This window comes from Anthonomus grandis, unplaced genomic scaffold (genome assembly GCF_022605725.1).
Source record: "Anthonomus grandis grandis unplaced genomic scaffold, icAntGran1.3 ctg00000319.1, whole genome shotgun sequence".
Classification (NCBI taxonomy): Eukaryota; Metazoa; Arthropoda; class Insecta; order Coleoptera; family Curculionidae; genus Anthonomus; species Anthonomus grandis.
Genome location: NW_026088459.1, coordinates 73558 through 101277, shown reverse-complemented (window position 1 = coordinate 101277; position 27720 = coordinate 73558). Strand labels below are relative to the sequence as shown.

Genomic DNA, 27720 nt, shown 5'->3' with positions numbered 1-27720 from the left:
TATCCATTTACAAAATTGGACCCTTAGCGCAAAATCGTCTGGTACCAACTCTTGAACTCTCTGGTAATGATAGAGATGTGTGATATGTAGAATGATGCCTTGGATTCTTACCATTCTTACTATCTAAAAAAATATTTTGTAATTTTTATTATTACCAACGTCGGCAGTATTTTTTTAAAAATAATTCCTATTAAACGAGGGATATATGTGGCTCGTGACACTGTTCTGATGCTTGTTCCAGGATTTTCTTCGAAATAGTTTAAGACGTTTTCCAAGTTATGATTTGCTTGTAGCCTGCTTTGTCCACGAGCTCTTCCAAACTTCCATAAGTTACAAGCACTGCCAATTACTATTTTTAATTTTATACATAGTTACCTTTTCAATACTAAGTCATGATTTACTTAAACTTAATAATTATTTTTCTTAAAACGGTAAGCTTCTAACGAAATAAGACAAGAATACCTTTTTTATGTAAAAATGTTGGTTCTTTTCAATTTTACTATCCAAATAATTAAAAAGTTACCAGAAAAAAAGTTATGACATTTTTATCTTTGCTGACCACAAATTTTAAACGACCCTGTATACATTTTAGCGTAAAATGTTATAAAATCAGATAGCAATAATCACAGTAGTATACGATAAAAATTTCGAAAAAATACCGACCAGGCGTTTTGAAAATATTAACAAAAAACTCAAAAAAGTAGTCCATTTTTCTCAAAGAGACCTATTAATAATAAAAATTCAGAGATGGAAGGGACACAAAGTCAATGGTCTCAGATTATGTTTATTTTTAAAAAAACTATTACACGTGTTTCGCCCTAAGGCATCATCAGATCGGTAAAGCAATTCATTTAACACCACAAACTTTTTTTTATGTATTTATTTTTTGTTTTAACTTAAATGTTTGTGGTGTTAAATGAATAGCTTTACCGATCTGATGTGCCTTAAATGATGATGCCCAAACACGTGTAACATCTTATTATTGCATCTACAATATTTTGTTTATTTATTTCATTTAATCTCATAAACTTAAAAGGATTTGATTATTTTTATAACTGTTAACGACTCAAACTTTTACAATTTATGTAAAATTTTATATTCCTAACAATCTCTTTAAGTTTTAAAGAAAAAAATAATTGGGAACAAGGCAATTTACGAAAAAAAAAACTTTAAAACTGGTAGTGAAACGGATGCGTAAGATTGTTAAAAATTAAAATATGTATTGTATAATACAAAGACCTTAAACTTACGTAGGAAAGACAGGAATTTATCAATTAAAATATAAATGTAGGAGCTATTGTATTGTAACCTAGTATTTTTTTATACAATTTTAGGCCGTTTTTAAAATGAAAATTTTAGACTCGATTGAAAACTGCCATATATCTCAAACCGGTGCTGTCATAAAATTATTAATTCCAAGAATGTTGTGCAGTCGCCAAATGGCAGTATCCCGCTCAGCTGCTCATTTGGCGAGTAGGAAAATTGAGTTTTTGTCCACTATGACGAGCGAAGAGGTCCTAAAGCAGTTGTCGAAAGAAGATTTGTTTATCATAAAGGAAGAGTTAAACATTAAGAATTTTTCAAAGAAGTAAGTATTAGAAAGTCATAATTTTATAGTTTTAGTCAATATATTTCTTATATAGGGTGAATCATTAATATTGTACGAAAATTCAAGGGCGTATTTCTTGGGTCAAAATATTCACAAAAACTTCCTATAAACCTATGTTTGAAAATGGTTCCCTGCGGAGATACAGGGCGTTCAAATGTAAATTTCATTTTCAATGTTTCTAAATAATTTATTACTATAACCATATGAAGTTAGGCAGTGGCGTAACAACGGTGAAATTTGCTGTGTTCGAAAAATCGTACGGGGCCCCCTACACTAACGGGGGCCCCCTCCGCCCCCTGTTTTTTCGGTTTTTGCATATCATAAGTGAAAATACAATCATTTTTCAATCTCAAAATAATTTATTGAATAAAAATATTTTTATAATGAAAATTACATAGGTTTTGTTGTATTAATCAAAAATGCCGAAGATGATTGTCTTAACCAATTAAATTTTCCAGTAGGTACGCATAAACATATTCATTAAAAATATTTCTTTCGTGCTTTGGCTTCTGCAAATGCCTTTATCAACTGACAAATATCAAGGTTTCGTGCAGTTTTATTTTCTATTGACAGTAAACTTAATGAACTTAGTCTTTCTTGTCCCATTGTGGATCTTAGAAAGTTTTTGATGATTTCCAGTTTTGAAAATGATCTTTTTGCACTCGCAATAGTAACTGGGATAGTCAAAAACATGTAACAAGCCGTTATTATTTCTGAGAAGCTAGTACACGATGAATAGTTTTCAATCAAAATGAATTCTAACATTTGTTTCATTGACTCCATTTTCTTTACACTGTTGCCAAAACAAGCTTTGAAAGATAACAACTGATTTCCTAATTCACCAGAAACATCTTCAGAGTATCTTTCATGAAATTCAGTCGCTGCATTGAATATTTCGCCATCAGACGAACTCGTCAAATACGAAGGAGATATAATGCAAAACGTGCTGTTGATTTTAACGAGACTGCCACTACGTTCTTTCAACTGAGTCGTCAATATATCTAAGGTTCGATAAAAAACATTGATCTTAAAATATTCTTCATCATCAGTGATGGAATGATGGCCACTTTTTTCATCAAACATTATTTTAGGGAGACATTTTCTTTTAACAGTGAAAACTTCTGCGGTGCCCCACGTTTTTGCTAATTCGGTGGCCTTTTTTTTGAAAATTTCAAAGTCATTACGAAAGTTGCTTATTTTTTCAAATGTATCCTTGAACATTACAGAAGCACGTTGAACATCTTGTTCTAAATTTTGTAATTCTTTTGAAATAAAGTCAACGACATACAAAATCTTACTTTCAATAACAATCAGAAGTACTGTATCAAATTTTTATAAATTCTGTCGCAAGGATAGTGCATTCGCTCTCTCAAGTTTGTCTTCAGAAGTTAATGTTACATGAGTATATTATATTTGATGATGATGAGTTATATTTGATGATTCAGATTGGAGTAAAGTAGAAACGTATCATCCATTTTTCTCTAAGAGACCAAACGAAAACAAAAACAAAGGTAAGGACACAAAGTCACGGTCTCATCCAATCTATATAATTTCTTAAAAAAAGCTTAAAAGCTACACGTGTTTCGCTCCTGTCGGAGCATCATCAGGCCTAGACCTACACATATCACATTTCAACTCCCAACGTTTTATGCTGTTGCCGAAAAAAACGTAAATCTCTTGAACAAGACTATAAAATTTTTCAATTTCAGTGACAGATTTTACTATATCATTAAGAACTAAATTCAAATTATGTGCTGCGCAATGAACATATACTGCATTTGGAGAAAGTTTGGAAATTTCTGCTTGTACACCTTTATAACAACCACTCATATTTGCAGCTCCATCATAACCTTGACCGCATAGCTTTTTCAAAGATAATTTATTTTCAACAAGAAAGTTAACTATTTTTTAAGCAAGATGTGCTCCTGTTTGACTAACTGTAGGAAAAAACCCAAGAAAAGACTCTTTGATGACAATTCTTGACGGTTTTTGACTTTCATATTCCAGCATAACGTAACGTATAATGATACTCAACTGATCAATTTTTGAAATATCTTGAGTGGAATCTACTATCACAGAATAAAAAGGAGCATCCTTTATGTCAGAAAATTTTTTTTGCTTCACATTGTTTCCTATCAAGTTGATTATTTCGTTTTGAATTGTAGGACTGAGATAGGTGATTGAATTTTTCGTTTTTTTATCCAACAAATTTTTCAACACATGGTCGTACTTAGCCAAAAGTTGTATTACAGACAAAAAATTTCCAGGATTAGAGGAATCAATAGATTCATCGTGACTTTTAAACGCTAAATTGCAAGATGTTAAAGTTAAAGTTACATCAATTATTCTTTTCAAAACTTGTTGCCAATAAGAAATTTATTTTTGAATAGAAGAGTCAAGTTGAATATCGACAGTTTTCGAAAACTAACCTTCAGTTTCTTTTCGCAGAATTGTATTATCGACTGGAGAACTAGATATAATTTCAACCAATGGTTCCTTTCCAGATGAAATCAAGTTCAAATCATTAGATGTCGTATTTTGATTGTTGTTGAGCAAATCTTCAATCTGATTCCTTGAAGTATTGGCCAGAAAATCAGTATCTGAACAAGATTCTTTTTGAGTTGTATTCGATGAATCGACGAGAACATCATATTTGTTTCCAACATCACGTTGCTGAACTGCACAAATGAAAATTTTTAAAATAATATTCAGGTTATATTTATTCGGTCATATCATACGGTTATATTCATCAAAATGATATTATTTTATTCAGCTTATTTTCTATCATTTTTAATTACAAACTAAAATTTTTAGTAAATACATGAAAAATGACATCATATAAAAGTATTAAAATAAAAATCGAATTAAGCCAATCTAGTAATCATCATACAATCCACATCAAGAAGAAAACTTTATAGTACATGTAAACTTACTTTCAGTATCTTTTTGAAGAACGCTTTTCTTGATAAATGATGTTATTTTCGGCAACTTATTCTCTTCGTTCTCAATTTGAATTGTTTTCTTTCGTTTTTGTGCACCAGACTGATAAGTCCGATTCATGTTGAAATTGGATTTTGTAATATAAAGGCACACGTTTTGCCCATTAGGATGTTGATAAAATGTTTGGTTATGTTTGGTTGAAACAATGCACATCTAGCAGCAGAGGTCAACTTCGAAAACATCACTTTGCTTATGCTGCACGTAGTCACACTGTTCGGCGATAACAGATGGCGACACGCACAATTTTCAACTGGCGTAATTTCAAAATTGATATCAAACGTTGATAAGTTTATTTTTTATTCTGAACAAATCTGTAAATTATGGACCAAATCGAAATGCTTTTTCGTGAGTTTATATTTTCAATTTATTGTTTCACAATTTAACTTTAGATATTGAAATTGAAAATAAAAAATTTCAATATTAAATTTCGTATTTTGAATTTAAAAATATTTTTTTAAAGAACTTCATTGAATGACGCTAAAATTAGGGATAGAATAATAATCAGTAAATAAAAAGTGCGGATTTGATTGATTAAATCAATTTTTTATGAATTGTTTGAAAAAATTTCATTGGAAAAACTTGAATTATTTTACCTTTCCAGAAAAATATAAATTTTTCAACTTTCCATTATATAAAATCTTACTTTTTATGAAATCTCGATGCTTTTCTTGTCATTGTTCCCCGTGAAAAAACCTTAATAAAGTTCAAGGAGCTGAATGTCGGGGCTCCCGACCTGTATTTGCATTATTTGGCCAAGACACGAAGATATCTTAATTTTTTAATGCCTGAAGTAGGCTAGATTTACAAAGTGTCCGATTTTCTTTGCTTTAAATATCTTCCCCAGTAGATCATTATCAAATAAAAATGTAGAAAAATGTGAATATGATTTTCAGTAACCATAAATTTGGTAGGGGCCCCATATATTCTATAAAAACTCTATACTCAAAAACATTAGAAAATGTTTTTATAGTTTACGATCGAAACGAAAATTTTGCGAAAAAAATTTTGATAATCTTGCAAACATTAAAATTATAAAGTATTTGGGAGCCCCCTGCAACTTTACAGGACAGATTTTTCAGGTAATAACTAATTAAATGTTAGGAAAAAATTTAAATTTAATTAGCCGAAAGTTCTTTAAAAATTTTTCCGATATCAGTCAGCAGTAGTAAGCGGAGCGAGGGGGCCCGTGTTCGATGGAACACAGTGGAACACCGGTAGTTACGCCACTAAAGTTAGGTATAAAGAGATTTTCTAAGGTGTTAAATTTAAATTTTTTGATAGTTCTGATGTCACTAATAGAGGGCGCCACGTATTACATTTTGAGTTTTAAAATACAACAATGAAAACAAACATAAAACACAAACTAGGAATAGAGGTTATAAAAGTTGTCAAGAGTGTTGCTCTCCAACTTCAATGGAAGCACCTACCCTATGAACCATTGATTGCCGCACTCGTTTAAAAATGCCTGCTGTGTTTCGAACTTGCCACTATTCTATTTCTTAACTCTTCAACATTTTCAATCGGAGTAGCATAAACTAATTGTTTTGGGTAACCCCAGAGGAAAAAGTCTAATGAGTTTAAATCGGGAGATCGTGGAGGCTACAGTTGTGAACCTCCGTGACATATCCAGCGATTGGGATATTCTCTATCTAAATATTCTTGAGCACTTAAGCTAAAGTGCGCTGGAGCACTATCGTTCATAAAATACATTTGGTGTCCTAGCCTTCTTGCTTAAGAACTTCTTCTAATAATGCAGGCAGTTCTTCTACGTGAAAATGCCGATTAACATCTACTGTTATCGTTCTGGCAAAAAAAATGGACCAATCAAGTTATCTGTAATAATTCCCACCCATATAATAATAATCGACTTTTATGAAAAAAAAAACAACAAATATTCCAAAAGAAAAGAAAAAAAGGGCGAAGTCTGGCGTGAGGCTACTCAAACTTAACACTTATAAATAAAATAATAAAATATTAAATAATAAATAAATTTCGGTAATCATGCATAATAATAATAATAAGAAAAATAATATAAAGTTCACATATTATAAAGAAATAATTGTTCCCGCTAAAAAAAATACTTTTACCCTTCTTTATACCCAAGACGGGGGAGAAATAAAACTCACAAGCTGCACCAAAACAAGACTGCTGACAAACAAATGCCTTTGTATGCAATGGTATGCCATCATGTTACCCCTGGAGCACACCATACTAGTGACTTAAAAAATAGGAGCTCAACTGTACTCTTAACAAATACAACCAAAATTCTGACTTAAACTTAGTTAAATTATGAAGTAGTACATCATTGTTTGGCAAGGAATTACATGTTTTAATCGCATTATAAGTAAAACATTTTTTGTATGTTCTTGTATTATGCCGAGGAATAATATATTTAGATTTATTTCTGATATTTATATCATGGACGTTTAAATTGGTTTTAAATTTATTTTTTAGAGTTTTAGATATGAATTTTGAATTAGAAAAACCCAACACACCCGATTGTTGAGTTCTTTAAACAGCCAAATGTTGAGTTCTATGGTTAGATATATTTAATCAGTTCAACTTTTTAATATTATGTGATCAGTACTCACGTATTAGACGAATATATAAGATATTCTGCACCTTTTGAATATGATATTGTTCCGCTTGACGAAGACGAGAGCCATAAATAAAATCAGCATAGTTAAAGTGGGAAAGTACAAGGGTTTCACATAACATTGCCATTAACTTGGTACTTAAAAGGTTTCTGTTGGAATATAGTTGTTTAAGCGATATATATGTCCTTAGCATGATCGGAAAAAATTAAGCTGACAATCAAGTATAACACCCAGATTACGAGCAGAATTACAAAATGGTAATGTTTGGTTGTCTATTTTATTTTATTTTTTTTATTTATTTATAACCGGGCAAAGCCTAATTACAATTCTATTAAACTTTTAAATTCACAACAGTTATACATAATATAGGTAATATACAGAAATACAAAAAATCATTAAGTATTAATAATTAATAATATCTAACGTAAGCTTACTAAAACTTGACGCAGGAATTTGTTATAAGTTTCAAAAAGGTCAATATCATGATGTTGGTTTGCTAATCTCATTGTTCTAGTGAGGAAGTTATTAAGATTGTAGTTAGTACGGTGTATTGGGTAATGAAATCTATCAGTGGCTCTAGTTGTTCTTAGTGGAGCATGAATATTGATTTTTTGGAGTAGCTCTGAAGCTCCAGATTTCCCATGTAGGATATTGTAAAAAGTAATAAGATCCCTCCTCTTATGGCGGATAGTGATGGAGGCCATATGTAGCATATCAAGTATATCTGCATCATTGTAATTATCCAAGATATTTAATTTATATGCAATTAGTTTTAAAAATTTGTGTTCAACTAGTTGAAGAGCATCAATATGTATCCCATAGAAAGGAAACCACACACAGGAGGCATACTCCAGATTAGGACGGACCAGGGCACAGTAGAGTGTTTTCAAAGCGGCAATACTTGTGAAGTCTTGAGTACATCTTCCAACAAAACCAAGCATTCGGAAAGCTTTATTGATAACACTATCTAAGTGATGAGAAAATTGTAAGCTTGTATCGAAAGTGACACCCAAATCCTTAAAAAGAAGAGCTCTTTCAAGGGTATAGTGACTGATGTTGTAGTCGAAATTAATAGTATTTCTAGAACGACAAAAGGTCATTATTTTACATTTAGCTGGATTAAGTTCCATAGCATTTCCTTCACACCAAACTACCAAATTATTTAAATCATATTGTAATTTGTCACAATCATCAGGGGACTCGAATATACAACTCAATTTCAAATCATCGGCAAATAACAAAAATAGGCAGCTAGTGAAGCATTCACCTATATCATTGATAAAAATATTAAAAAGAAGTGGCCCGAGATGAGAGTCTTGAGGCACTCGAGATAGAACCTGAATAGTTTTAGAAAGAAAATTACCAATTTTAACAATAAGTCTACGATCAGATAAATCGCTCTTGAACCAGGATAATAAAGGTTCATCAATACCAATCATTTTTAGTTTATGCAACAAAATATTGTGAGGTACCTTGTCGAATGCCTTGGAGAAAACTGTGTAGATTGTATTCACTTAATATCCCTTCTCCAAGGCATCCAACAAAAAGTCCACCTGAGTAAGAAAGTTCAGCTCCGTAGATTTGCGTGGTCTAAATCTAAACTGCTGATCAGTTACTAGAGGTTCAAGAAGGGGGGTGATGATGTCACATACTAAGCTTTTAAAAACTTTGGGAACTGCACTGAGTATAGTGACAGGACGATAGTTGGTAGCACTGGTTTTGTCGCTCGACTTGTGAATAGGTTTTAGGAAACTCTCTTTCCAATAGTCTGGGAACATTCCAGTTCGAAGGGACAAATTGAATATGTGGTATAAGGGTCTGGAGAGATTAAAACTAAAACTTAATTTTTTTTTTAGAAATAATGTAAATGGGATTACAAAAATGCAACAATATGAATAACAAAAACTTGAGAGTATAGTGTATTTAAATTTTGACCAACAATCGACTTTTTTTCTTGCATTCTTTGTGATATACGAGCGATGCATAGATATGTTTTTCTTTGACAATAAAAATTAAATGAAAGTTCCCATATTTTTTTGAAGTTTACTTTTTATTTTTGTTTATTATTTTATTATTTTCGGTATTTTATCAGCATTTTGGGACATAGATCTATCGGAAGTTTTTTTTAAAATATTTTGACTCAAGGAATACGCCCTTAAATTTTCGTGCAATATTAATGACTCACCCAGTATATGTTATATTTGAACCGCAGGAATATGTATTTTTTATTATTCCTACGAATTTTGAAACACTTTTTATAAGGAATAATACTTACAGGGGTTACCAAAAGTATTAGAAACAAACTTTTAAAACAAAAGTTGATAAGATATAAGTTAGTTTTCCTTTATTATTTTTTGGCCTTGGCAAAAACCAAATGCAGATCGTAACGTTATTAACAAGTTTAATTTTTTTAAGGGAACATCTATATTTTTAGTCAAACAAACATGTTTTTATTCTGGTTTCAAAAATACATAGTGTGTCAACATTTAATCAAGTAATTTTTATTTTATATTTGTGATTTAAATCCTAGCTTATTAAATATTAATTATTAAAAACTACTAGTATTTTCTATTAAAATTACTTATTGCCTAATTCTTTTTGAATAAAATCTAAAATCCCTTTCCATTCTATTATTTCGGGGCGTGATCTCCATTCACTGAATTTGTTAAGTAATTTTAGAGACAATATTCAGAAAGCGCAAAATCGCGTGTGTGTTTGCCAGGCTAACAACTAATAATACGCTTACGAAAACCACCATGCAAGTTAAATAAATGATAGCTCCGGCTATTTGCTTAAAACACAACAAATTTATTTGACAACGGTTACAATTTACTTAAGTCCTTAAAACTAATGAACCTGCTTACAATAAAATCTATGAACTTTATAATATTGCTAACAAGGTTTATCATGCATAATTAATAAGTAGGGTCGGCATAAGGTAGCGGGTTAGTGCTCTCTAACTCCTTTCTTCTCAAGAGATGAGCTTAGGGGCGAATCATTTGACGAGTCATATACGAGGGCGGGGTGAAAAGTTTCGAGCCTGATAGAAAAAAAACAACTTTTTTCGTTTTTTTTTTCGCTTTATTTTTCAACATAATCTCCATCAAGATTAATACGTTTTTCATAACGGTGCTTTAATGCAGTCATACCATTTTTATAGTCCGATTCATCTTGTCCCTCAAAATACTTTTGCAGTGGAATAAATTTGCAGCATTGATGACTTCCTCGTTGCTCTCAAATTTTTTACCTTCAAGCCACTTTTTAAGAGTAGGGAAACAGATGATAGTCGCTGGGGGCTAAGTCTAGCGAATATGGTGGTTGGGGGAACAATTCGAACTTTAATTCGTTGATTTTATCCATCGCAGCGACCGACGAATGAGCAGGTGCGTTGTCATAATGAAACAAGATTTTTTTCTTCGCCAAGTGAGGTCGTTTATTTTTCACTTCGTCTTTCAAACTTGCAATAACTGTGCGTAATATAAATTCACCATCAATGGTGAATACCATTGATGGTTTTCTAGATAATAAATGAAGATAATTCCTTTTGCATCGCAAAAAACTGTTGCCATAACCTTATTCGCCGATAAAATTATCTTTGCCTTCTTTGGGGTTGGTTCACCTGGTCCAATCCATTGTTTCGACTGTTGTTTACTTTTAGGAGTGTAGTGGTGAATCCAAGTTTCATCCACAGTTATAAATCGGATATATAATCGCAAAAATTCGCTGGGGTTTCGCTTGTACAGCGTCCTGAACGTGGTTCGTGAGAAATGCTCGTTCGACCTTTCTTAAATTTAGAATGTCTCAGAGAGTCTCTCAAATGTATATGAGATACAGTAGTACTATAGAATACAAGTCGAATATTAGACCTGCTAGCGTCATCTCTAGGTCAGGCCCGAAACTTTTCACCCCGCCCTCGTAGCTTGAATGCTGTAGGTCTCTTCTTTTATGGTGGCATTATTAATAGTTTGCTTCTTAAAATTCTTCATCTTCAGTAATATTTAAGCCACAGTATCTACGATTAGGAAGTAGAGGATAATGGTCCATCGAATGACTTTTGTAACTTGGATAAGTTCATGGCTGGTTTCTTCGAATTTTTTGTTTTGGATATCAATCATGGTTAGTATGTTTGTCACTCCGTCGAAGTTCAAATGGTCGAGTTCAAAGAGTGGCAAATCTCTGATGGGAAGGCAGGTTGTTTGGCTGCAACCAACCTGCCTGGTTGTTTGGTGGTTTGGCAGCTCTATATAGTGAAATATGTTTTTGCTACCATGGTAGTTTCTAATTTGGAAAACCTGGATGTACACAGGGTGTCCCAACTCACATAGCATTTTTTTACCCTACTTACATACCATTTTTTTTCACCCCAGTGTATGTATATGATGAAAAAAACTTAAAAAGTGTTTTTTTTTATAAATACTGATTTTGTTCACAGTATTGGTAAATGTACGGAGTGTCCCAAAAACAACGTTTTCATTGTCAAGTAAGTTTGTTTAAAAAGAATGCCCTGAAAATTTTACAAACTTTTTACTCTTCATTTAATTCTACATATAAAATTTATAATACGCTATACGTCAAATATTGATAGTTTTCGAGATAACTTCTAGCAGAACGACAGAGTAGTAGTAGTATGGGTTGGGGAAACCCAGAATTACCCACCCTTACGCCTCCACTCCCAGTGCGCGCTCTTTACTGAGTCGGTCCGTCCTTTGAACAAAGACTTGCACGTTGTCCCAGTGCAGATCTTCAAGATCTTCCCGTTTAAGTGCCTTTGCTATAAAAGTTTTCCTTCTCAGGCGACTCCACCTAGTATGTGATATGAAGTTTCCTTCCCTGTACGGCAATTCGGACAGAGCCGGCTTTCTCTTATACTAAGAAGGTGTAGACAATTGTGCTCAGCCAGCAAGTATTTGATACCTTGTCGGGTCTTTGCTAGCAGTCGCCTTGCTTTAGAGCCATCATGATCTGGTATCATCCCCTTTGCCTGTCTACAACCTTCTGTACTTCTCTAATTCTTCTTTGTTTTTTGTCCCAGTTATTATGTGCCTGAGAGATTTGTTTTTTACTGAGACTGGGACACGGTTCGGGGTCTACGAAAGGGGCTAAAAGCAGAACGACGTAATATGTGGCTTCAACAAGATGGTGTTCTACCTCATAACTCGCAGATTATATCAAATTTCCTTGACAATAGATTTGGAAGGTACTGGATCGAAAATAGAGGTCCTATCAGATGGCCAGCCCGATCACCTGACTTAACACCCCTAGACTTTTTCTTGTGGGGATGTTTAAAGGGACAAGTTTACACTAAAGAGCTAATAAATTTGGAAAATTTAAAAAACAAAATTACACTTGCTTATAGAGCATTTCCGGAAGAAGTAAAAAGAAGCGCCTGTACCAGTGAGCTAATAAAAATGTACGAACTCTGCGAAACCGAGATCGGTCAGCCATTTGAACTTTTACTATAAGGTTTTTTAAATTATTCTAATTTTATAATTGTTTTTTAAACTACTATTAAAACAGTTTAACTGCTTTAATAGTAGATTGAATAAAAATTAAATAATATCCTAATAAGCAATTATCTCAAAACCCATCAATATTCAACTAATTAATCAACAATGAAAACTTTGTTTGTGGGACACTCTGTACATTTACAATACTGTCAACAAAAAATTAGTATTTCCAAACACTTTTTGCCTTTGTCAATTTTTTTTTCCTCTCATATACAGGGACGAAAAAAAATCGTGTTTAAATAGAGTTGGGACACCCTGTATTGTACAGCTGGGGTTGAGTTCTTGGAGAAAAATGCCTTGTATTGGAATATTGTCTTTGTTTTGGCCGCATTGTTGTACATCTACAGTTTTCTATGGTGAGTCGATGATTCATCTCGTTCTGGTTTTCTGGATTTCCAAAGACTAGTTTCCAAGGCTTTCACATCGCTCGCCAATCTAAAGGGTTTTGAGAACATTATCATCTGCACTTCACATTATGGATCTTCAGTTATGTTAAAGGGGCTGTTTTCTTTACAGATGTATGTTTCTGAGGCTAATTCGTGACATTTTGGCATTAAACAATACAGATGAGTATTCGTTTAGGACAAGGTTACTATTATATTCTCTTAAAATTTTCGACATTTCCACGCATAAAATTTTTTAATAAATCTAAAAGATAAGCGAGGAAGAGTCAATTACATTTGTTTTATTTTTTTAAATAATATTTATTGTAACCCCTACAATTATACGTGAAACGAATACTTCTAATCTTTTCGCAAAGAATAGAAAATTATAAAACCATAGTATCACAGGAAACCGTTTTCGTAAATATATTTTACAGAATTTTACCTTAGGCAAATGAAATATAATAAAATATAGTTTATACAATCTTTCCCTTCTACTTATATTATTTATTGATCTGCCGAATAAAAAAGATTTTTTGCCAGTGGAGGAATGAGTCACTTTGTTGTCGTAAAGCTGAATAAAAACATATCTTTTAATCATAAATTTAGGTGTATTCCTTAACTTACATATATATTATAATATTTGTTGAAATATTACTTTTTTTAGGTACGAAACGCTAATTAGTCTTCTAAACAAACTGTTAGTAAGGTACTACGATATGAGTCCCTTAGACTTTAGCCAGACGCGTTTAATAAAGCCAGAATATATAAGAAAATTGGATATAAACCGAAAATGGCTTTTGTCTCAAATCCAGGGAAAATACCAGGACGGAATGCTGAGGCAGGAAACCTCAACGATTATGACGAAACTAGAATACATTGAATTAGCTAGTTTCATGTCAAGCACCGATTTTAATAAAATTATATTTAGAGACTGTATAGAAAAAGGTGTGAAGTTAATGAAAGATAAAGATTTAAAGCAGGAACCTCCTATATTAAAGGCAACTATTGATAATATTTTAAAAGATATTAGCAAGATCGTTTGCGAACAATGTGGAAGTTATGAGGTAAGTACAAGAAAATGTAAATTTTTCGCTGATCATACCTTTTTCGTGGTTTCTATCGTTTAAAGGCATTAAATGAGTCAGCTTTTATTTAATCGTCGATTTATTAAGCAAATACTGTTTTTTTATTATTTATTTAACATAGAGTTGTGTATATACAGGGTGTTTTTTTAAATATTTCGATAAAATTTAAGGGCGTGTTCCTTGGATAAAATCAAGCAAAAAAGTTTCTATGAACATATGTCCTAATCGTCTTAGATTTTACGCTTCAAGGTTGATAAATTCAATGAGTTTTATTTAGATATAATCGACCAAATAAAACTTCAGACTTTCTTTAATAATTAAAAGACTGTCTAAAAGAATATATTTATTTTCCGAAATAAAAGTTCACAAAATACTACACAAACTTCAAATAACGTATTTTATAATATAACATCGACATTGAAAATGAGTTGTTTAACAGAATGATTTTTTAATTTGATTGTCAAATACAAATTAGAAATTGTACAGTATCTGAAAAATATAATATACACTGGCCCGCAAAATTAACCGGACAACGAAAATTTGGTTCAAATTTAATCCTTAATAACTTTTTCAGTATTTCATCGATTTTAATAGTTTTTTGCCGATTTCTTATTAAACGGGGTTAATAAAAAGTTGAATTTTTTTTCGAAACTTTTAAACAAAAACAACTTTTTTCTAAAAAAATATGGATAACGGCGGTCTTAAGATTTATTTTTTTTTCTAAAATCGGGTATTTCCCCCACGATCATGAATTCTTAAAGTCACCTTTAACTCCGTTAATCCCTAAAGAACTTTCAAGCGATTCATCAAAGAAAAAAGAAGGTTTAAAAGCAGAGAAGAGGATGAATCTGACCAAATTCTCACACTTGTAAGCCAAAAACTACAAGTTTCTAGAAATGAAGATGAATTTGACTTCATTCCTTGAAGCTTTTTTTTTAGTTTTTTGAGAAGCATGTTACAGATTCTTTTTTACGGAATACTCTGCCACAAGAGAGCGAACCTTATGGTACACGAGTAGCGCCACTGCTACGAAGGTGTCTGTGGATATTTTTCTTAGAGTTCTGCAAGTTCTAATGTTCGAGAAAGACGTGTTTTGTGAGTTGAATCCACATACTTGCACTTTTGCATAAAAAAGAGTTGCGATATAGCCACGTTCTAGGCGTCCGTAGATGCACTCGGTTTTCATGAGTCGCATCTGTACTATCAAGTAGATTTTGCATGTATAGCTCTAGGTGAAATGATATGGGCCAGTTTGGAAGAGTATTTTCGATGATGATGATAAAACAGGGGAATGACTTTCCTTCTATGCGCCAAACTGCCTAAGCTTCAATTTATCTTCGGATATCCTATAAAAAATATGGCACTCTTCTAAATGGAATCAAGCAGCTTCAAAGTTTGTTTTGGTGCAGAGCTCCATATGTGAGAGATATACTCAGGAAATGGACGCATCTGAGCCTTGTGAAGCGTTAAAAGCTGTTGCAGTGTATACTTTTCGTTTTAAAAAGAGCCCGAATTTTTTGAGAAGCCGCTTTAGCTATTCCTGCTACATAATACCTAAGCACACAAGGCATTATGAGCTTCCAACCTCTACACCTATTAAGCGAACTGACGAAGACAGCGGCAAAGTAAGGCTGGACATATTAAAGCTTGGGGCGACAGAGGGAGCCACTGAAAAATTATGTTAAGGTTAGCATTAATACGGCTGATGACGTCTATGGCACTGGGTGGCGGCTGAAGTTATCTGGTAGAGCGACTTGAAGGAAGATACCATTGTACTGTAATGTCAGCAAACCTGTAAATTGAATTAGAAGTCTTGTCGAGAAGGTGGTTGATATACAGGGTGTTTCAGAATACAAAAAGTATATTATTATTAAACTCCTCAAAAGTATCCTATTCATCGGCGGCTCTCCGAGACAGGCATGTTTAAGACCAACATGCATCAAGACAAAGAAAATCTCTATGCAGTTTTTCGAAGAAAACCGATCATAGGATTTTTATTTGTGGGGACATGTAAGGTCTTTGGTCTTCGAAACTCCATTAGAAACAGAACAAGACTTATTCGGACGAATTATAGCAGCATTTGAAATCATTCAAAAAGTATCAAATGTTTAGTCAAGCTCGCCGAAATCATGTGCGACGTTTAAAGTGGTGTATTCAGGTTGGAGGAAGGCATTTCGAACATTATTGTGATGATATCATGGACAAAAGGCAAAAATTAAATGCATTAAATCTTGTTTAGGCAATTCATCGTCTTTCTAAATTATAACGTATCTTAGGGCCGTAGTGCCATAGTGACACTTTTCCGGATATGAGTCCCTATACACAAATGTTTTATACTGTTGCACTGAATAACCCCTATTGTGATCCTATGGTTCTGAAACATCCTGTATAACGGGACAGTCTGTATCTCAGAGGGAGACCAGCGTTAATTTGACACCTATACGACGTGTGTTATCATCAACGACAACTTAAATGGATTGGTTCTTGGTGAAGCTATCAAGCAAAGCAACGAGAGTTAGTGGCAAACCATAAGAATATAGTTTGTTTACGATGTTTCCATGCCTGACCCTATCAAATGCCTTTGAAATATCCAGAGCTATTGCACGTGATTCATCATATTTCTCGATAGCCTCGGTCCAAACATGCGTCATACTGACGGTCGTCTATTGATATTGGTGGACTCCAGGTATTTCAAAACTTTCTGGTTGACAAGTTTCGCCATTACCTTGGCGATTGCCGGGACTAAAGCAATCGGACAGTAAGCTTACTCTTGATAGGCACCGCCTTTTTTCCGTTTTTGGGTATCTGGGATTAAATCCGCGCAAGCTTCCAGTTTGCAGGGAATAGTCCTCTTTTGTATGAAAGAGAAAACAGTGTTTACAATGTTTTTTAATATGTTTTTTATTTTAATACTATCCGCACACTTTTTTAATACTATTCGCGGTATTCCATCAGGGGCGGTGGCCTTGTTAGTGTTCAAGCCTTTGAGAACTTTTTCGAGATTTCTGGGATGGAAGAAACCTTTCTTGGCAAAGTCAGTGGTGTTTTGCCTTGTGGGTCTATGGTAGAGTTTGATGCGAACATCTGACCCAGCAAGTGCCTTTTTCATTGCGGTCATTGCCAATGGAACCATCTTCCCTAGTTAGTGGTGGAATTTTTTACGTACAGAAACCTTGATCAACTGCTTTTGCTACAGACCAGAACGATCTTGATCCATTTGGGCAATTGAGAAATTTGTTCTTCACTCTCTCATCATATTTTTTGCAGGTATCAATCGTCTGCTTGCACGCATTTCTCAAGGCAACAAAGCTAACACGATTCGCAGGGCTTGGGTCCTAACTCCATTTGCGATAAGCAGCATTTTTGTTGTTGACTGCCTTGGTGCAACTTTTATCGAATCACGGCTTGCTGCTTGAAGAGCTTTTAAGGATGTTCAGAATATAATCCTACATACCTGCCAAAATGATCTCTGAAAGCTCGCTCGCACACACTGAAGAATCATTGGTCTTGAAACAGATATCATTCCAAGGAATCAAAGAGAGAAACTGCTTTAAATGTCTCCAGTTGACTGATTTATAATGCCAAAGTCTTCCGATCGTTTTCGTTTCTAGTTCACATGTTGCGGTAATTAATTTGCGATCTGGTGTTCCTATTGCATGTACAGAATTAAACCAGCGATAACAATTTTCGCAAAGAGACTTATCAATGAGGTTTATTTTGAATCTCAATTAGGAACTCTTACGAAACAATCATCTCCAATTGTTTCTAAGATTATATAATAATCCCTAACTTAATACATAGTCAAATAATCAACAAACCCAAAGTACTTCATTTTTGCCAAAATGTATTTAATTTTTACTTTCTACGTACACCATATTAGCCTAAATAATTTGTCAACACATAAGTAATTTGTCAACACATCAATATTTGACAAATTACTTAGGCTCTTGCCATATTACTTGGCCTTCATTATTAAAATAGGAATAAAACTGTTCACGAATTAATTTGGGTGCATCACATGGATTACGATTTTTGCTACACGGTAAATCACCAAAAGCATGTTCTCTTTCTGTTACGTTTTGAATAGCTTCAACAAAGGTATTGAAATCACTTCTAATGTATTGGTAAATTAAAAAAATACTTGACAATATGCACCTTTTTCTTAAAAAATTACACAGACAGCTAGTTCTATGTTGGATAATTTAATGTTTATTTCTGTAAGGAAAAGACAAAACCAGCTTGGCCACGCCAACAAAAACAAAATATAATAGTTTTTTAGAATTATTAAAGGATTTAGTGGGTGATAGTACATTTCAGGCATAGGTTTTTAATTTTTCATCAAAACTATTGTTCTCAATAACTCCAGCGTCTGACACTCGCCCATTTGTTCCAATATCAACAAGTATAAATTCATAATTAGCATTAATAATTACTATTAATATACTGAAATATTCTTTATAGTTATAAAAGAAATATCTTATTATTGGAGGGCGTGATATTCTAACGTGCTTGTCATCAATTGTGGGCATGGAAAATTGTATTTACTGAAAAAATCGGCAATTGGCAACCAGTAGCCATTCTTTCTTAGAATTTGGAAACTAAAAGAATGAAGTCCGTTTTAGTGAGAAATTATGTATATGCAGAAAATAATTATATTTAAATATTTCAAAACTTACAGACGGCCTTACATGTTTCCAGGATATTTTTTTCCAAGGCATATAATAGCTGTGCATTTTAAGACCTCAAAACTTCGCAAGTGGTCAAACACTTTAAGGTCACAATTAGTGTTATTGAAAATCCATTAGGTCACACTTATTAGTGCTAATGGATTTTCTCATATGAGTATCTTGTTTTTCGATTAAAGGGGACTCGATTGCTCGAAGTTCTACATAGATGTCTTCATCAATCTGCAAATCATTTCGAAAAATCCTCAGGCTATCCTATAGCTGCCGTGATCCCCATGATAGACATCCTTATCTTGGACACACTGTATATTGTATTTTTCTTTTGTAGCTTTGTAAATGAGATTTTTTTTTTTTATAATAAAGCATTTTTTTATTTCATTTCATATCTGTTTTTAATTTAATTTTTTTTATTTTTAGGGCTCAACCGCTTCCATAAAAATCAAAACCAGAGACCTAAGTAAGCAACTTTATGATAACGACACGTTTTCTTACTTACTCGAGCACTTATGTTATTCATTATCAGCGCTCAGTAAACATCTATATGAGCTTCCTACCTTGGAACTGGCAGAAATAGACTGCGAAAACATTGCTAAGTTTTCTATAATTGCCTTGGATCATATTAATTTTATTATAAAAGCAGATAATAGCTACTTAGATATAAGTACCCTAGAAATTTTGCTTGATTGTGCCAACGAGATTTTAAAACAGTCTCAGTTTTCTAGCTATATTGGTTTGGATGCCAACGTTTCATGGCTGTGTGCCGGCGTGAGTGCCCTCTATCATTTAATAGAATTTTTATTACGAAACGATGAACCGTTACCATCTATTGATAGGCAGGTGTTCAAATTATCTACAAAAAGTCCCAATAGTGAAGCTCAGAACGCGTGCCACAATTTATATACCTTGACTTGTTGGTTGTACAAGAATCAAAACAAATACGTGAAGATTCCAATATTTTTACTATGTAGAATCAAAAGTTTAATCGTTTCTTTAGCGAGGCTGCCACTGGTAAATTCATTTATTTTTGTACCACACAAGGTTTGGAAATTGGGTTGGCATCCTGATTTAAGTGGAAAGTTTTCTACTCAAGTACCTCAGCTGCCTATTGACATGTTGCAAGAAATCGATGTTTTGGAAGAATACATTTTCAGGTAAGGAATATAAATGTCGATAGAAGAAGTATTAATAGTTCATAAAGTTTCATCTAGTTAATTCAAATATTAGGTATACTCCTTAAAATTTACTTTTTCAAATTCCTGAGATAAAAATTTAATTTAATCTCTTTCATTCATCCTATTCCATCCATATTCATCCCAGTATGTTAGTAACGCTACCAATTTAATCCACTTTTTGAAATTCTATATTACTCGATAAAAAAAATTTTGTGTAATGATATTTTCGATATCGAAAATAAATCAACTAATCTAAATATTTTTGAGAATTCGCCATTAGAAAATTTGAAAAATAATTTATTTTTTCTTACCTTTTGTTAAACTGTGATGGGGTTAATCAAAATATGTTGAATGTTCAACTCATGGGTTAAAAATTCCAAACTTTTGTTCCTCATGGTATTTGACGGCAAAGTATCAGTTTTAAATTAAAAAATAAATATAATAAATACAGTGCATCCCAAAAGTTATGTCTAAATTCATTTAAAATTCAGGGGTGTGTTCGAAAAAAAAAACGCTCGGACGCTCGATTTTTATTTCAAGTTGCGCATTTTTGTACGTGAAGTTTGTATATACAGGGTTGCTCAAAAATAAATTACGACCATCAACTTCATTTTTTCAAATGAAAGCACCTTTTTTTTTAATTTCATCTTCGAATTTCGCGTGGAATTCTACGTATGTTTCATGCATCAGGTCCTATACCTAAAGTCAACAGTTATCGAAAAAAAGACGATTCATGTCACAAATAAAAAAAGAACAAAAATTAAGTTAAATGTTCAAAATGGTTGCCATTACGGCTTGATCATATGCAAGGCGATCAATAAAGTCTCGTTGCACAATTTCAATCATTTCTGGAGTTATGGCGCGCACTTCTCTTCGAATTCTCTCTTTCAAGACGTCTAGATTATTTTGCCTATTAACAAATACCTTCGACTTGAGGTATCCCCACAAAAAAAAGTCCATTGGTGTTAGGTCAGGCGACCTAGCAGGCCATTCGATGGTTCCTCTCCTTCCTATCCACCAATTGGGAAAGGTTTCATCCAAAAATGTACAGACAGTGGCAGCATAGTGCAGAGGAGCGCCATCTTGCTAGAAAATTAGTTCTTCGTCAGGATAGTCTGGGTCCAGTGAATTTGGAAATAAAGCTAGTAATGCTGGAACTAATTCAAATTGGAGAAAATCGAGATACACTTGTCTCGTTAAAGTCTGTTCAAAGAAAAAGGGACCTATTACTCTTCCGCGCACTATTCCACACCACACATTTAGTTTTTAAGGTACTGGGTGTTTAGCTCCATCATCCAATGCGGATTTTCTGTTGCCCAATATCGACAATTTTGTCTGTTCACACTACCATTCAAACAGAACGTGGCTTCATCGGAAAAAATAATATTTGTTACTAAATTATTATTTAGATTGCACATGTTTTGTAAGGGTTCACAAAACTTATTTCGCCTATCGAAATCGTCATCAAATAACTCTTGCACAGCAATAACTTTGTAGGGGTGATATTTGTGCTTTTTAACTATTCGGTGAACTATAGATTTCGCCATGTGTAAATTTGCCCCAGTCTGCGACAGAGGAGTGCATGGATTTTCTTCCAAAGAAAGCAAAACGTCAAGTTGTTCATTTTCATCTCGAGCAGGACGACCAGATTTCGGCAGATCTTAACATGACCGAATTCTCTAAATTTAGCCTCTATTCTACTCATCACCTTTTGTAATATCGGAGAACGATCAGGATGGATTTCATTGAATAATTGAGCAGCTTCTCTTTGAGCACGTGTTCTATCACCAAACCCAACCATGCACAGAATTTCTATTTTTTCTCGTTCCGTTAACTTTACCATTGTGAAAACCGCAACTTTGCTCGTACACTTCACACTTGATAATATCTGTTTGGCGTACAACTGTCATACAGTTTCTATGAAAATACACGGTCACCAGCCAACAATAAAAAAACACGAATGAATGGATTTTGCTCTGTATAAAAATTTTTAGAGATAAGGTGCCTCGTAAGGTGAACTTCAATAATAATGGGCCTGATGAATAAAAATCTAGCAATTACTTGAAGCAATTGCTTTTTAGCAAAAGCAACTGCTTAACTAGCAAATGCTATAAGTAAAAGCAATTGCTGGATCTTGATATGAATAACATTTTGAAGCAAATGCTGCTTTTGCTATATGTATGTAGTAATTGCTTATTTGTCCACGCGGCTCCACTCATATTTATAGGTTTTTATTTGGTACCGAACTTGAAAATTTTGCATCGTCCACTCATCAAAATTCCTGCCTTATCGTCGCCATCCCAGATATTTGTGTTTTTTTTTATAAACATTTGCTATTTATGTCTCAGTTCGGCTATAAGAGACCAAAATTTCGTATTGTCGTTCGCAGAACTAACGAGTTATTTAGAACATAGGTACAAGTCTATATATATTTTTTTAAAGATAAATAATGGTAATATGGGGGATTTGAGTGATAGTGAAGAATTTGATAGTGATGAAGAAATTATAGACAAGAATTTAATATTCGTACACAAATTAAAGGAAAATAAAATCGTATTTAATAAATCACAAGTTCCGCAAGTTAAAGTAGAAAAAGAAGCCGTTTTAACCGTGTTAGTAAAGCAATATAAAGAAATTTTTAACGTCCTACTTACAACAAAACAGCTGTTAAAGAAACTTAGTAATATGAAGGCAGAGATAAAAAAAATGTTTTATGTTAATAAGACGGGTAATAAACCAATAATCTATAAACCTTGGGAAAAATTATTATTATAAATTTTCGAGGTAGAAAAGAATCCCGTTTTTAAAAAAATACCAGGTATGTTACATAACATTTTTTTAGCGATGTATATTTAATAAAAAATATAAACTTTTAGGTGCTGCGTCTGTTGGAGCTTATGAAGAAATACTTGATATGCCGCCGGCGCGGTCTACATTAGCGTATGATCCTCCTATCCCTGCAGCTGCACCCATAAAAAAAGTAAAAATATCAACTAAATTGCCGGAAACTAATGAAACAAAAATATTATCGACTGCTGAACTGCAACGATTGGTTTTATTAGAGCAGCTAAAATTGTGTCGTATGCAACAGGAAGAAATTCTCAAGAGGAAACTTGGAAGTGATGACTCACTTGAATCAAGCAATCTTGTAACAGAAGGGGGCAAAGTGTTTCGCAAATTATAGTTACAGAACACTATTATATTTGTAGCACTATTATTTTTCTTCATCCATATTAATTAGTTCAATTCCTTACATATTACAACTAGAATTTATATTTTAATTGGGATTAAATCGTAAGAAAGAATGTTAAGTTCAAAATGTGTCAAATTTATTTTCATATTTTCATTTATTTTAATGTTTATACAGTAAAGTAAAGCGTTTTTCTAAAAAAACATTTCCTTACGCTTTAATAAATATATGCGTGACTTTACGCTGGCACTGCATATAAAATCTATAAAATTTGCTGTTGAGAACTACAATTATAGATACTTACACGATTATTGAAGAGCATTTCAGTTATTAATTCTCTTTTTTGCTGTCCTAATTGGCGAACTATATTTGTGGGCATTTCGTTATTTTGGTCGTCAATTTCATAATTGATTTCTTCAATAAAATTAAAATCTTCATCATGCAGATGTTTTGCGATATTATGAAGCACAACGCAGGCAATTATAATCGATGGTGTTTTTTCTAATTTATTTCTAATTTTGTACTGAAGGATAGGGAATCTTGCTTTTAACTGCCCAAAACATCGTTCAATTATTACACGTTCTCGACAGAAAACATTATTATAATTTTGCTGCTGTTGGGTTGTCGGATTTCTCCAGGGAGTCATAACCCAAGGCGATATTGAGTAGCCATCGTCTCCTAATAGTACACATTTTTCTGCGCTGTTCTTAAGGATATTGTATATGTTAGAATTTTTTAAAATTCTGCTATCGTGCACAGAGCCTGGCCATTGGCAGTCCACACTTGTGAATATTTCTTCTGCATTACAAGTCGCCTGCACGTTAATACTGGGATATCCTTTTCGGTTTATATATTCATCACCGAATTCTTGGAAATTTGGAATCCTTACGTGCGTGTAGTCTATCACTCCGATGGCATTGGGAAGGAAGCCTGGATCTGCCAATACTCTCAGAAATATTTTTATCTTAGTTTGAGGTGATAATGCAGCTCCTCGTCTTTCACCAGTACTATTTGAAAAGTAATTTGCTAACCAGTCAACATTTTCACGGTCAAATCGATATAACTTTTTAAAATTATCGTCTCTGCAATTTTTACATACACTGTATATTTTAGTTTAACGCACAGTCATATATGCACTTAGAACATTGAAAGGCCTTTCAATGTTCTAAGTATATGCAGCCATGTTAAGCGACACCGACACGACACACTAAACTTAGGTTTGTAGCCTTAAATGAACGAATTTACTGTTATCAAGCAAAATGATGCCTAAGACCTACCTTACATTTTTTTGAGCAATTGCGTCACTACAAAAAGCAATTCCTTAATTTATTCATAACATTTTCAGCAAGTGATAGCAATTGCTTCTAATATTTAAGAAAAAGCTTTGACTAGAATCATTTTCTGGCCTTTTCAGCAATTGCTGGAGGCAAAAGCAATTACTTCACGTTTTATTAATTGCTTTTCAAGCAAATACTTACATTTTATAAGGAAAAGCAATTGCTGCAATTTTATTCATTAGGCTCAATGTTTGGTCGTCTTTTTTTCGATAACTGTTGACTTTAGGTATAGGACATGATGCATGAAACATACGTAGAATTCCACGCGAAATTCAAAAATGAAATAAAAAAAGGTGCTTTCATTTGAAAAAATTAAGTTGATGGTCGTAATTTATTTTTTAGCAACCCTGTATATACAAACTTCACGTACAAAAATGCGCAAGTTGAAACATAAATCGACGGGTCCGAGCGATTTTTTTCGAACACACCCCTGAATTTTCAATGAATTTAAACATAACTCTTGGAATGCACTGTATAAGTTAATAAATATAATGACACCAAAATGAATTGTTTATCTCTTATATTTTATTAGAATAGTCACAAACATTCTTAGTAACGATAGGACATCCGGTACTTTGTACGGTGTTACAGAAACTTTTTCTGTAACACATCATAAGGTAATGAATAATAATAATGTAAAATTTTAGAGCCACACTGTTAGGTTGGACTACTAGGCAACAATTCGAAGAAATGTGGATGTGCTTCCTCAGTGTCTTGTGCTCCCCACTAGACTCTAATGACTTAGATACAGCTGACCTAGCTAGGCGCGCCTCGACTTTAGCTATAAAAGCTATTACAGCCCAACTTTTGCAGTCTTTTAGATACCCCGTACTTGGCAACAAAAACGTATCTAAAATTATGCATGTATCTAGAAATACGCCTATGTCAGAAACTTCTATAAGGTATAAACAGGATTGTTTTATTAATAAAGAGCGAATTTTAATTTATTTATTTTTTGTTCTATTGCAGCATGAGAAAGCTTAAACTGATTCAAAATCATATAGAATACAAATACAATGAAGAACTAGGCACTTGTGTTTTGGAAGATATAAAAAACGTATTCAACAGTAAAAATTTTGAAAAAATAACGGATCAGTATTCATATGGTCAGGTATCCGTGAAATATCTATTAGCATGTACCAGTACCGATGGCGAAAATTCTGATATTATGTTTAAAAAGAGGAATCAACTTTTGGAAGAAAGCGGTTTGGATATTAACTCATGTTTGCAATTTTTATTGGATTATTATACACAGATAATGAAATCTCAGGTAAATATTACTGACAATATTATTGAACAAAGAATAACTATTTACTTTCAGTCTACCGTTGTTGATTTACGAATTCTTCATGAAACTGTCAGATCGACCTTATATATATCAGATTTATTCAATGACAAATCCCAGTTTTCTTGGATGTTGGATATATTTTTAGATTTAGCAAAGGTTCACGCGGTTGAAGATGAACTGTTACACCAATTTCTAATCGTTGGTATTTGTAAAGCTGTAGGAGTTTTAACACCGGTATACCACCTGATTTTTAAATGTGTAATATTTGTATATCATTATGTTTCTTTTTAGGACCTGGAAGTATATGAACAAACCAAAAAACTCTTAGTCCAATTTTTAAAGAGCCCTTTCCTTCCAACTCGCATTTCTTCTTTACATGGTTTGCTTTATGTTCTAGAAGGATGTATTTTATCAAACATTGCTATTGGGGGAATATCCGAAGAGTTACAACTAATTCTGCCATGCGCTGTTGAATATATTCAAGTCAACTTAAGCAGCAATCATCCTGTATTGAAAAAATCCCAGGAACACGCCTTGGTTTTGTGGTCTTTAGCCTTTTATATTCTAGAAAATGTCGATGAACATCATGTGGAGAGTAATTTTGTTGCTAATACGTTACAACTAGCTCTACATAAGGTTCAGAAAACATCGATGAGTTGCATTGACAAATGTATATTAAAGGTAAGATTTTAAAATTGAATTGATGAGTTTTTTATGAATGGAAAATTCAATACTGTGTTCGTTCCACGTCAGTTGCACTAGAAAAGTAAGCTTACATTATAACTGGGTGATTGAGTACTTGGATATTATGTCTGCCAAAACTTTTTTATGTCAAGTTGTGTTGGATTTGTTATAAGTGGAGTGTATATTGTTTGGGTTCTTACATCGTTAGTGCTAATAAGTAAAACAAGACAAGACTACACGTTAAAATTACAAATTGTTCGAATAAGCCTTTTATTATTCGGTAAGATATTGATAAAATTAAAATATAGGTTTTTTACGAGAGACACAAAAGAGGTAATGGAAGCATAAGCATAACATTGTTGTGATTTCTCTTGTAATACTGTTGGGTAGTTGTTGAAAACGCTCAAGCTGATGGACCGGTTTGCTTCCCAGAAAATTTAGCGAGGTTGCCGATTACGCTCTTGTTAAGTCATAAATATTTTAAAGTAAACATTGCTTCCAACCTTGAAAGTACAAATGTCTTACACTAAAGTCACTATAACGGCAATGGGCAGATCTTAGCAGACGAATGTTTCATTTGATTTTATTGAAGTCCTTTTTCAGCTTTGATTGTCGCAATTCTTTAAAGTTCCATCTTTACCTGGATAAAGCATGTCGAAGCAAATGAACGATAAGTCCTTTCCTAATTTTGATTTGCGCAACCCTTTAAGTTCCATCCTTACCTGGATGAAGCATGTCGATTCTACGCTATGACCACTTACTTAGAAGAAATAGGAGTAGTAGTTGGAAGTAGATTATCCTCCTTTATAAATAATAACTAGATCACCAATCGTTAGTGTCATAATTATTACGCCACTTAAGTCGTTGCTGCAACTTTGAAACATACTTAAGCCATATAGAAAAGTCTTCTTCATCAAAAATGCTGCTACACCTTCTGGATCACTAGATAAGGGCGTTATGGTTCACGAATTCCGGACTGCCTTGATTTGAACTAACAAAATGTAACATTTTTTGAATATTAATAAATAATTACCTGCACACGCTCGAGATGAGATTTGGTCGCCATTACACCGGCTTTCCACAGACCATCAAAATGTGGAAAATAATTGGGTATAAAAGACCATAAAGTATCCTCATTATTAAGAGATTTAGTCAAAGTATATACTATTTTCCTGTAAGA

General features: G+C 33.1%; 1 protein-coding gene across 1 annotated transcript in view; it reads left to right on the top strand.

Annotated features, from left to right (window-relative positions):
• LOC126749565 (huntingtin-like) overlaps window positions 1-27720 on the top strand; it is a 158727-nt gene that overhangs the window by 103648 nt on the left and 27359 nt on the right. Inside the window, exons 24-30 of the mRNA XM_050459281.1 lie at window positions 1335-1588; window positions 13764-14163; window positions 19287-20020; window positions 25216-25470; window positions 25538-25838; window positions 25890-26090; window positions 26148-26537. Coding sequence (XP_050315238.1) covers window positions 1335-1588; window positions 13764-14163; window positions 19287-20020; window positions 25216-25470; window positions 25538-25838; window positions 25890-26090; window positions 26148-26537 — 2535 coding nt within the window. The remainder of the gene's footprint in view (window positions 1-1334; window positions 1589-13763; window positions 14164-19286; window positions 20021-25215; window positions 25471-25537; window positions 25839-25889; window positions 26091-26147; window positions 26538-27720) is intronic.